We start from the raw sequence: 12,117 nt of genomic DNA, 5'->3' as shown, positions 1-12,117 counted from the left end.
TAAACACGGACATGCTTGCCTTGCTACAGGAGTCTGTTTGATGATGAGAGGCCCAACTCCGTTGTGATGCTCTGCTTTGCTTATTTTTCATGTCTCTACGTCGCATTTACGTCAAACTTTATTTTTTGTCTCCTGCGTGTCAATTTACACCATCAAACCGCATTCTGCCGGGGAATCGCCCCCCAAAACCCCAAACAGAAATGATGGATTCTCTTATTTTTTCTTTCTGTTCTAATTGCCAGGTTTGTGACCACATTGCTGCCCACTGTATGTTTACGTTTACCTCACTGGACTGAGACATTTTAACCCATAATTAGCAGATTCTTTGTTCATCAACTGGCAACACATGGGTGAGACAACAAGAGCTCAAACTATTTGAAAATGAAAGTAAACTACGGATTTATACAATCCTTTGTATGTGGGACATACGAGGACAAAATGCTTCTGACTCATCTTGTGAAAACTTCAAGCCTATTCTTTCAATTCATATTGATATAAAATTACATGACAACTTCAATGTACTGCTATTACTATTATTATATTCCAAAATTGCAACATATCAACTAAATCGTTCACTTATACAATCCAAATACAACGCCCTTCACGCAAAGACGGAAGTATCTGTTAGTATCGTTTTAGAATCCACACTGATAGATATTTAAAGACCCTCTGCGGTCAGAACAATTATACCATCTGTTATTTTCACACACATACAATTCCGACATGTACAGAATGGGATCATTTCTGCAAATGGAGCGTTACTTCCTTGGCACAGCTACTAACCATCCAACCCGAACCCATCTCTTCTCTGCATTTCCCCGTACTGTTGCTCTTCACATCTTCCTCGCTCGTAATACTATTTACAGACTCTCCTCCCACAGTGTTCTCACCAGGGTGACACACAGAGACAGATCAGGACCGGCAGCACGCCGGGGGCTCTGCCGCCGTGAAGCAGCAAGGCAGCGTGTGAGCGAGGAGGCGAAACTGCAGGGTATGAAGCTCGAGGCCGTGAGGAATGTCGGAGGGGGGGGGGGGGGGGGGGGGGTGAATAGCTCCTCTTAACAATCTCCCATTGCAGCATCCCACAGAGGGAACGGGAGCTGGTGATAGCCGGCTGGGAAGAGTCGCCGTGGGATTTAACTTTTTTTTTTTTTTAGGCCACTCAAAATATAGTGTAACAAGCATGCTCTTCCAGACCTGTCTGTAAATTATTCCTTGGTTACTCAAGTGACTCTTAACAGAACTGCTCGAGTCTGCGTGGACCAGCAATTCATCCCAGCCACCATTTGACATTGTGCACAAACTGCACACAATCTTTCAAATGCAGTTGGGGCACCGTCATATGGTCCCAGTGTGACAGTCGGTTCCTGAGCTGTCTCCGGTCCACACGCCATAATGTGATAAGAGTGCTTCATGTCTCCGGCTCAGCTCCCTGAGTGAGAAGAGAGCAAAGGACACAGCTTCCCCTCGACAGGAGGAGACACAGCGTGCAGGGGAAGGACAGACAGCCGGGGGGAGGGAGCCTCTCTTATTAGTGCTGCTTGGGAAAACAAGAGTCAAAATTACTTAGATATATCATTTTGTTTCGTGTAGTGATAAATATGCATCTTTGTAATAAAAAAAAATTGAGATAAGATGATCAGCAGGCCACTGTGTGTAGAAAATGTGAAGATCAGCTGGTTAGCTTATATAGACATGAAGACTAGAAACCACAAGCACCTCTGAAGCTCATCAACCTGTTATGGTTTGTCGCACAAACCGTGTAAAAAGACACTTGTTTTGAGTTTTTTAACGTTCGGCAAGAAAGAAGAACTATGTATTTTCCCAAATGAACTATTCCTTTACTGATAAAAACAAGCAATGGAGGCTCTAATATTCCACCGTATCTAAAGCAAGGAAATACTTACTCAATGTATAGTAGAAAAATGTAAAAGGTACAATATGATGCACGGTAAAAATACTTTTATTTGTATAAATACTAAATGTGAACTGTTTAAAATCACGTTTTTATAATTCCACGTTACACATAATTACTTTTAAAGACCAGAGTATTTGGTACAAAAAACTGTTGGTAGAAACTTTGGAGAAGTTACAACTACACAGAAAAAGCTGCTAAAGGTGAATAAATCCGACGTGTCGTCATATCGGCCACTTTTCTTCTCCTCCTCCTTCCTGAGAGGAGCGCGGAGGGGGGAAGGGAGAAGGGAAAGGGAGGAGAGAAGGGAGGAGGAGAGGAGCCGACGGGGGACGGCTCTGCGCGAGGGCTGAAGGAAACACAGTAAGAGCGTCCTGAAGAAAGGAGCCGGGAGTGAATGAGGACCAGGCGGCGGCGGGGGGGGGACTTCTCTTCTCCAGACAAAGGACGTCTTCTTCCTCTTCTTCATCCCCCTGTTCTCCTGCAGGATCCTGCGCACGAGGACTTCCTGTAAGTAGGACGCACTGCGAACCGGGAAACGTATCGTCAGCCGATTGACTTCACGCGTCTCCTCCTCGGCCGGCGGACTCCATGGCGCCGAAACGCGTCATCAATGTAGGAGACTTTGTTTTGGTGTTTGATGACAGCTGTTACTAAGGACGTTTGGTTGAAGACAGCCCGAGTGGTTAAGGGTGTGTGTGTGTGTGTGTGTGTGTGTGTGTGTGTGTGTGTGTGTGTGCGTGTGTTGCTTTGGGAGGGATGTGGACTGGGACAAAGTGAGGGATCTAAAGTTGCAGCCCCGTGGTCACCCCAACATCTGGCAGCAGCTGGAACCCGAGCACAGCGCCTTGTTGGAGAGATCTCCACGAGAAGCCCCACTGCTTATTCGCAGCAGTATTTTTATTTCCCGTCGTGTCTTTCACACGCGTGTCCATGCAGGCAGCAGCCCCGTGTCCTTGAGGTGCCCAGCAGGTGGTCCGCCCGTGTGAGAGCCCCCCCATGGAGCTCTCTGGCCCCCGACAGGCGTGGTGCTGAGAGGGGAAGTGGCTCCACATCACAAACTAAACAAAAGCAGGGAAAGCGCTGCGTGTTTATTCTTGCTGAGTTCAAGGACAAACTGTAGTGACATGATGAGTGGAGGGATTTCTCCGCTCAGAAGCCTTCCCACTCCTACGAGTCCGAATTAGTTTCAATGTCTTAACACGTCACTGTAGGAGTTATTGAGTGCTGCTTTCATGCTGCAGTTGGCTTTTTCCTGGATTGTCCTGACCTGCCTACTTTTCCTAGATTGAGTTTTGACAACCGCCTTGGCGACGAGTGCCAACCTGCTTCGTGTCAGTGGATCTGGATGCAGCGATGGGACGGTGATCGCTGAGGGAGATTTTTTTAAAGTCATGATTTCTAGGAAACGCAAAAACAGTATAAGTATTGTGGCCGTGTATTGAATGGAATCTGGTTCACGCCAGATGGGAGAGAAATGTGTAAGTAACTCTTCCGAGATTGATTTCAGTCTGAAGACGAGGAAGGTGGTCAGTGATTTATGAGTATATTTAGCGGCGGATAAGACTAACTAACCATACAAATAGCCATTACCAGGTTGCTACGTTGTTGTTTATCATAGTTTCTCAGTGCAATGGATTGATTTTCTACCTTCTTGGAGGACCACAGCTCCTCATTTAGTTCCCCATAGTGCACAAATCATCTTGTTATCTCCAAACGACCTCCGGGGATCCTACAGTTATTTGTAAAGTAACTACGTTTGCAATTTGTGGTGTTCACGAAATGTCCGTTTGTATTGAACAACCTATACCACAAGCAAGTCTAGGTATTGGTAGAATCTCACTACTGTTATATATAATATATAATGTGTGCACTCAACATTCAGACACCGGGGCAGAAGGTTTGTGTGCATCCATCATCTTTGTAGAAGCAGAAGGAGTCAGGAGGGAGCAGCGCGGAGGCCGAGCCATTCTTGTCTTTGTCTGAGGGAAATGTGAGGGTCACTCAGGGGATTTGTGCGTCAGAAACTTGCTGGGCTCCTACGGAGTGTGTGGTGGGGAGCGAGGGGGGCGGGAGCGTTGCACAGATTGAATAGGTTAAGGGGGCCACGGCGGCCGTGCTTTGAGAACCCAGGGAGGTGCATTCTGGACCAATGGTGGCATGTCTGTTGGGAGCTGAGGAGCGAGTGGGGAGGAAAGGGGGGGGGCGGTCGTGGTATGTCGACACTTCTTTTTTGCGGCCTTTGTTTGAGTTGAGTGGCACCAGATGAAGTGGGCCTTCTTTCTTTCCTTTTTTTACTCGGGCACATGCACACGGGCCATCGGCTGATGCCCTCCTCTGGGTCACGCTGCCACCTTCTCACAGTTAACGGAGGTGTGTTTGTTTTTGGTGTTTGTGCGTCACTATTGACTTGTTGTTTACATTTCTTGGGCTTCTTATTCTCTCTGAAACCTCTGGGTTAGTGAAATAAATCTAAACTAACTCCGGTGCACTAAACCTGCTCGACAGCAGCCATCAATGGCATTTTCTCCTCTAGCCCCTTTTACGCAGAGGCTACCAAAGCCGAAGCTCACGTGGTTATGGTTAGCGAGAAAGCGGCTCTGGAGGAGACCGGGCCCGGGTTGTTTCACAACATCTGGGAGGAATCGAGGGAACCGAATGAGCTGAACTCCTCTTAGAGCCTCTGTGTGGGCACCTCTCCTGTTTGGAACCCCCTGGTAAAGCGGGTGGATGTTGGCCTCCCTGTGGGTCCAGGTTGAGGTGTGAAAATCAAAGGGAGCCACCATGTAAAAGTGATTAGTTTTCTTTTTTGTACAAAAGTACTTTGTTCTGTCGTCTTGGTTCAGGTTTCACGAGATAACAGGTCTGCTCCTGGCTGGAGGCCATTGGTGTCTCTATCCCGGAAGGTGTCCTGACTTGTCCGCTGCTCTTGCATCATCTCCAACAGAATGGAGACTTGATGAAGGCTGAGAAGGATGCCTGTCCTTGAAGATGAAATGGTGATCGATTGTGAAATCAAAACGTTGAAAGTGCATGTTCAGTTTTCAAGCTACTGCTATTGCTTAATTCGCCGTCACTTTGCCTGGAGCTCGACTGCATTCTTGCATGACGGAGGGATACGTTTAGTCCTGCCCCACTGGCATCGCACTAGTTTCCTATCGCTTGCTATTTAAAAAAAAAAATCTCCTGGCCTTGAGTAGCTGTGTGTAGCCCTGAACCTGATGAAGTAGCCTCTGAAGTGGGTTTTTGGTTTAAAGTCCTTCCTCCTAGCTGGTCCAGGTGCATGACCAAACCAGACCAGACCAGAAGCAGCAGCTTAGGGAACAGATTGCCTTGGTTTGAGGTTTCTAATTCAGGAGATGTGGAGTCCTCCCCGCCCAGATCCACTTGGGAGGAGGGGGGTCATCGGATCAGAGTGGGCGATCTAACAGCTTAGGTATGCTTTCCTAAACTGCAGATACACCAATCCCCCCTTTCCCCATTTCCCCATCCCCATACTGACTCAAACAGCTGGATTGTGCATGTGTTATGCTGAGTTGACCTGGTATTGGATACTGTTGTTTTAATACATAACATCCAATGCATTCATGTGTACTTATTGAAATGATGATGTTGCCTTACACATAAAACATTCATCCCAGCCACTTCCACGCAGTGAGGGAAAGAGTGTATATTTAAAACCCGTATCTGACACCTACTTGGTTTCAGGCCAGACAATATGGAGAAGATCAAATAAAAGTATTTCTTACCGAAGGCTTGACAATCGGGACTTTCGCAAACATTTATACAAAGCGTTTATAGAGGAATAATCATCAGTATTGTGGATATGATGACTAAGTGTTTTAAGGCAAACTAGAGGCTACCCCTCTATTGTCATTTCAGAAAGTGGCTTCACTTTACTGTAACATACCCTTTAAAAACAGAAAAAGACAACAATTATGCCATATTTTGATTGATGTGTCCACACAACACAGGTTGCAAAATCATATGTGGTCAAACTAAACGCCGTCTGGTCCGAGTTCACGACATCTGCCGGAGGCGATCAGGGAATTTAAACGGATGAAAGGGAAGCTCAAATAACTACCACATGATGCAGATTTTCTGAATTCATGAGCATCACTGATCACTTGTGACACAGCGGCATGATAGCGATTTAATGGGCCAGGTGTCGCGATCACGACTGAGAACGTTTGCTATCCTAAAGGTGGATGAAGCATTTTCCATCATCTCTCACACTCAGTCACAATGTCTCCAACCTCTTTCATAGAACAATCTGGGTCAACTGTCCTTTTAGATGCTGCAGCCAGCCACCTTTGGGCCTCCTTTACTTTCCCTCTCAGTGGCCAGCACTCATTACCTCAGCACCATGGCATGCTACCAGAGCCTCCGCTGATATGTCAGACCAATTACTCCAGATTTACTACTCGGCACGCTCCCTCAGCTAACGTCCAACGGACGGACCCCCGTACACCTCGTATCCACTGCTTCGTCTGGGCTTTGAATGGGCTCGGCTAGAACCGTGCTTCATTAGCGGACATTTTATGGAGCCTATGGGCTGTTTGGCCAAAGGTATTTTAGAAACAAGCCGTTGTAATACCAGGAGAGAAAGCGTGTCTCACAAGGAGACCCGTCTTGTGTTTGCTTGCTGGATGAAGGGTTGGACGGCATTGCTGCCTTCATCTTGTGGCGAATATCTGCTGCATCATCGGTCGATCTCTGCCAAGTGTGTGGAATCATGAAAGCGCCGGGATACCCCCCCGTGATCCGTCTCTGCTACGGTTGATGCATATCTACGGCGGCTGGTTACGGAGAGCGCAACGATCTGAAAGTTTGAAGATGCATATCTCTCAAAAGCAACTGGGAGGCCGAGATCTCTCTCACCCAGTGGCGCCTCCGCCACGAACAAGACATAACTGAGTGTCTGATCGCACAGATGCACAGACTTCTCGGGAAGTCTGCGGAACTGCCAGAAAAGCAAGCTGAAAGTGTTTCAGGATGCAGTGTCCTTTCGGCAGCTGCAAGCATGGGCGTGCATGCACCAGGCGATACCTGCAGCTCACCAGCTGTGCAGACCATCATCTAAAACGAGTGCTGTCCTTACTGAGATATGATGTCGTCTATGTGAAAGGTGCTTACCGACTGCCTCGGCGAGGCGGGTTCATGCTCCGCCTCTGTAGTTTAAAGAGGCACAGCGGCTAATTTGAGGGACATCGCAGTCTCAGCAGACAGCGCCGTGCCCGGCCTGCATGGGCTGTATAATCAGCTGTAAACAGGGAAACCCAAAACCGTAGCCCGGGCTGTTGAAACTCATTGTAACTCCTGCAGAATGGAAACTGTGAGCCGTGGTTCTGCGAGGAGGCCCGGAATAACCTCGAGGACTGTAATAAAACGGGGCACACCCCAAACCATCCTCAAAAACACATAAACACGCTTGGGAATGCATGGCGCTTTGCCGCTGTAAAAGTACAATGGCGTCACACGGAGAAGCCCTTTTGTGAAGGTTTAGATTCAAAGAACACAGACGGGCAGATTGTTGCCACGGAGGCTTTCGGTACAACAATGATGCTTCCTGTGGGCTTCCTGTTCATTCTTGCCGTTTCCTCTTCTGGAGAAAACATTTTTAAGCAGATACACCACGTTGATGTCGGCGATTCGCGGCGTTCCCAAAAGCCCAGCGGCGCCGCCTGCATCTGCAGCCCGTGGGATGCCTCACCTCGTGCTGTCATGCCTGTGACTTTGTTATTGTGAATACTTTCTGTTTTTGTTGAACCGAATCCGATCGTATCAGAGAATACAGCCCGTGCGGGGGTGTGATTTAATATTCTGAATGCAGGCTGGCGAGGAAGTGCAACTACAGAATCGCAGAACAACGCTTTTGTGCTCCCCTCATCATCCCCGATGACCGCAATAGAAACGGTGCACTCTGAGTTCATCTTTTCAGCTTTCTCAAGTGCCCAAATTGTAAAACAACTGTTCTATTACAGTGATGGAATCATATTTTGTTTGATGCTCATTTGAGAGAAGAATAGCATGGAGAAATCTGAACAGCAACTTACAAACCTCAATCCATTATTTTATTTCAATAGCCTGTCGCCAGAAGACATTCTATTTGTATAGCACATTTTAACAAACATCCAAACATAAAGCAAGAAGATTTAAAAACTGTTAAGAACATTGATTGCAACAAGGAACATAACATTAAACAGAATAACATTTACAGTGTGTTTTAAGACCACCAAAATGCAGAAATGGTCAATTAAAGGCAGCAGCAAACAGAAAGATCTTAAAGGATTTAAAGGAGCTGCTGCAGCTTACTGGGACTTTGTTCCACATATGTGGAGCAGAAAAGCTGAAGCTGCTTCTCCATGTCTAGTTTTAGCTAGATCCATGCAGAAATAGCGACACAAAATCAGGACAAAAAATATACGATCCGGTTTGAATGAAACAAAGCACTTGACTCTTCATTACCAATGTTTCGTTAACAATGTTTTAATGCCACGTGCACCGCAAATTATACCCCGTTCACCGCCACTGTGGAAGCGCGGGGGACCACCAGAGAGGCCAGAGAGATCCCCCAGGGGACCCGAGTCCATCCTGCTGGGTTTTTAGACCGGCTCTCGCATATTTTCCTGTGTGTGTGTCATCATAAACGCTGAATCACGACTCTCATGACATCAGAGGGCTTACACGAGACCTGGCTTTGTCGACGCCAGCGTGGCCACGACAACGCAATCACAACACGGCAACAGCGATCGCAGTCGCTTTGATTGAAACCTGCACGAGCTCGCTCGCTCAAACACACGCACACACACACACACACACACACACACACGTCTGTTACGGGTTACAACTTATTTGCAATCAGGGTCAGGCAGTGGTTTTAATGGGGAGCTGCTCTGAGTTGATTTGTGTTGACAGCTGCACACGAGGCTCCTGACATTGAGCAGATAAAATCAATCGCACAAAGGCCCAGTGATCTGTGAGCGGAGTGACGACACTGTGTGTGTGTGTGTGTGTGTGTGTGTGTGTGAATCATCTTTGTGGCTCCATCGGACATCTGGAAGTGTTGCTCACGCAGCCGGCTGGTGGTGAATGTGAAGTAACGCTCTGTGGGAAGATCTGGCCTCTGGCCTCTGTTTGATGGGAGCGGGAGTCTGTGATTCACAGTGGATGGGAAACCAGCTGTTTGCCTCCTTCTTACCCCTCATGTATACAGATGCTGTGTGTCGCTGACCCTCTCGTGTGTGTGTGTGTCTGTGTCTTTGCAGACGGTGCCATGGCCGAGGGAAGCTGCTTCGGTGCACTGTAGCTCCGAACCGGGAATCCGCTGCACCGTCCTGTTTGTAAAGAGAAGCAACTCAAACCCCGTTTCTCCACGAGAGCTTCGAGAATTGTGAATTGACGCAACATGTGCCACGTTATCGTGACGTGCCGCTCCATGCTGTGGACGCTGCTCAGCATCGTGGTGGCCTTCGCCGAGCTCATCGCCTTCATGAGCCCTGATTGGCTGCTGGGATTCCCCCGGGCGGACTCCGGCGAGTACCGGCCGTCTCTCGGCCTGTACAGCCGCTGCCTGCGCATCGACCCCCGGGGGGTGGGGGTGAGCTGCGGGCCCTACGCCGGGACGTTTGGAGAAGTGGCCACCGGCTTCTGGCAGGCCGCCATGTTGTTTCTGGCGGCCGGGATATTAGTGCTTGGAGGAGTGGCCTGTATCTCCGTGTTCAGCATGTGCTTCCAGAGCATCATGAAGAAGAGCATATTCAACATCTGCGGACTGCTCCAGGCCATCGGAGGTGAGACATATATCTACACAATATCATTAAGAGGGTTTGCATACTTTGGGGTATCTGAAGTAATTACCAACAACAATTAGATTATTTATTTTATTCCTGGCTCAGAAAACATTTTGATTTGAAAACAGGTTTGTGAAAAATGCTTTTTTTTCAGCATGTAAACGCCTTTTAATATTCAATTAAATTGCAAAGTCTGTAAAGCTGCAACATCCTCTGTCCCAAAAAAGGGAATAAACCTCAGTGAGAACGGCAGAGGAGGGATCCCTCTCCCGGGATGGACAGCTGATGGGCGGGTGATGTGCCTCTTGTTTAGCCATCGATTGCCTTTCTCCGTCCAAATAAAGACTTGTAGGCTGTGAAAACACAAGTGGAGATTGTTTTCCCTGAATAACTGGTATATTGTGTTTTTCACACTCTCACCACAATGCAAATGATTTCTCCAAAATAGCAGTATGATGTCAAGTAAAAACTGAGAGTAAAAAATAAAATAGTTGAGTTTGCTAAACTACATTTTTTTGTTAGTTATTCATGCGTTAACTTAAACCCTATGAAAACCCTATTTCCTCCTTTATTAATTTGATGCTTTTTCCATGTTCACACATTCAAAGTACCCTGATAAAAGGGAAGGACATATGTATGTATGTTCCCACAAAACGAGCAACCTCAGGGAACCAATGACAAACGACTGAGGCTGAACAGCTACCAAGCGCTAATGATGGAGTTTAGTGTTAACACGCCCGTACAAGCCCATTACTGTACGTCTCATAACCATGCCGTGGCCTCTGGGGGAATGCCTCGGCTGCTCGCCATTGTGCCTTTTCCTAGCTGGAGGCTGGCGAGGCCAAGCGAACCGCGCCAGCTCCTTCTGCATGCCTCTACATCGACGCCACAGGTGCGTTTGCGCTCTCGTTGTGTGACATCACCGCAGAGGCAGTCAAATGCGGTCACAAATCAAACGCCCGTCACCTCTCGCAGCTGAGTCACCGCGTTCCACCGGCTGCGCTGTGATCCGCTTTGTGCTCTCTCTGCTCCCACGTCTCCGTGACTCAACCCCTCATCTGGGCGTCTTCTCTCTCTCTCTGCCTCCAGGCCTGCTGCTGATGGTGGGCCTCATGCTGTACCCTGCCGGTTGGGGTTCAGAGAAGGTGCTCGGCTACTGCGGGCCCGAGGCTTTGCCCTTCAGGCCGTCCCAGTGCTCCCTCGGCTGGGCGTTCTACGCGGCCATCGGAGGAACGCTGGGATCCTTCCTGTGCGCCGTTTTGTCCGCGCAGGCAGAGATCGCCACCTCCAGCGATAAGGTCCAGGAGGAGATCGAAGAGGGGAAGAGTCTGATCTGCCTGCTCTGAGCCTTTTTAGAAACCTTCTCCTGTGTGTGATTTCTTCTTGTATGGACACTTCTGAGGGATTTTCTTCATGACAGCGTGTTAAAAAAAGATGGATGCCTTTTTGAACCATCACAGCATCGGGCCACATGGACTTTGCCTGTAGACCAATGTTTCTGACCGTGATACTGTTTTTATATTTGTTGTAATTCTCGCCGTAAACAAACCACTGTGCAGGAAATAAGAGGAGAATAAGAGTCGAGGGAGGTAGTGGACGCGTCGTTGGCGTTGCTGTGGACAGGTTGTGAACGCTGCCAGACGGGCGGTGTCTAACGCCATTATGCCGTTTACTCGCACGCTTCACCTGCAAAACCACAACAAAACCACTGAATGCTGCCAGATGCGCGCGGCCAAACTCCCAGCAGCCGCTTCATTAACTGTTGAGGTTTGTAAATGTCCTCACGGTCTGATTGTACGACACGGCTGACTTTACACTCTCAACGTAACGGATTGTTCGCTTTAAGAGTTTTCACCTGTCAGGCGGATCATCAGCAGGTGTCGTGCAGCTTGTTAGCCGGCCGAGTGTGTGGAAAGCTCAACCTTCGTGGTGCCCACTGGGAGATTAAAGCAGGCTGCACTGTGTTTTATGAGCTCACCTTCCTGGTGAGACGGGATTAGGTGAAAAATCCAAGAAGCCTCCGTTGAGTGTTAGCTGGATGAATGCAAAACAGCTCATCATTGTTTTTTTCCTTGGTACTTTTGGAGATTATTGTGTTTTTGCTTCCTGCTATTAATTAATTCCACTTGGCTTCCTGTTTTACCAAAGCCGCTTTGATTCATTCTAGATGAAATGTGCAATAATTCAACTATATTGTGTCTCCTGCGAGTGAGAGTGGGCGCAGCCAGAGGATGAAAGGTTTCTGGTCCGACCTGTGCTCGGATTAATAAGTTGACTGTCAGCCGATTTTGTTACATTAACGAAAGATTCTACAGCATCCGTGATACAGTCTGTACTTTGTACCCCAATAAACCAGGCCTTCATTAGTGAATCTGTCTGAGATTTGTGTGTTACTCTGAAGAGGTGCTT

At 48.0% G+C, this 12,117-nt stretch overlaps 1 protein-coding gene across 3 annotated transcripts; it reads left to right on the top strand.

Moving 5' to 3' along the window:
* The first annotated feature begins 1,871 nt into the window (after positions 1-1,871).
* LOC120830955 (LHFPL tetraspan subfamily member 2a protein) lies at positions 1,872-12,079 on the top strand. 3 transcript variants are annotated; one of them, XM_040196002.2, is made up of 3 exons: positions 1,872-2,530; positions 9,184-9,708; positions 10,798-12,079. In XM_040196002.2, exons 2-3 carry the CDS (start codon positions 9,324-9,326, stop codon positions 11,052-11,054), a joined length of 642 nt encoding a protein of 213 aa, XP_040051936.1. In that variant the 5' UTR covers positions 1,872-2,530; positions 9,184-9,323; the 3' UTR covers positions 11,055-12,079. The 3 variants fall into 3 exon arrangements, with proteins under 3 accessions (XP_040051936.1, XP_040051935.1, XP_040051937.1); XM_040196001.2 differs by having other exon boundaries at positions 2,169-2,425; XM_040196003.2 differs by lacking the exon at positions 1,872-2,530 and adding an exon at positions 3,009-3,396.
* The last annotated feature ends 38 nt before the right edge of the window (positions 12,080-12,117 follow it).

Source organism: Gasterosteus aculeatus, chromosome 13 (genome assembly GCF_964276395.1).
Source record: "Gasterosteus aculeatus chromosome 13, fGasAcu3.hap1.1, whole genome shotgun sequence".
NCBI classification, from domain to species: domain Eukaryota; kingdom Metazoa; phylum Chordata; class Actinopteri; order Perciformes; family Gasterosteidae; genus Gasterosteus; species Gasterosteus aculeatus.
Note: the sequence above shows the minus strand (reverse complement) of the source record. Positions and strands in the feature narration are given on the sequence as shown.

Coding starts and splice junctions, on each gene's coding strand:
- LOC120830955 (XM_040196002.2), top strand. CDS start 9,324: ATGTGCCACGTTATCGTGACGTGCCGCTCCATGCTGTGGACGCTGCTC. Junction 9,709..10,797: donor ACTGCTCCAGGCCATCGGAG/GTGAGACATATA, acceptor CTCTGCCTCCAG/GCCTGCTGCTGATGGTGGGC.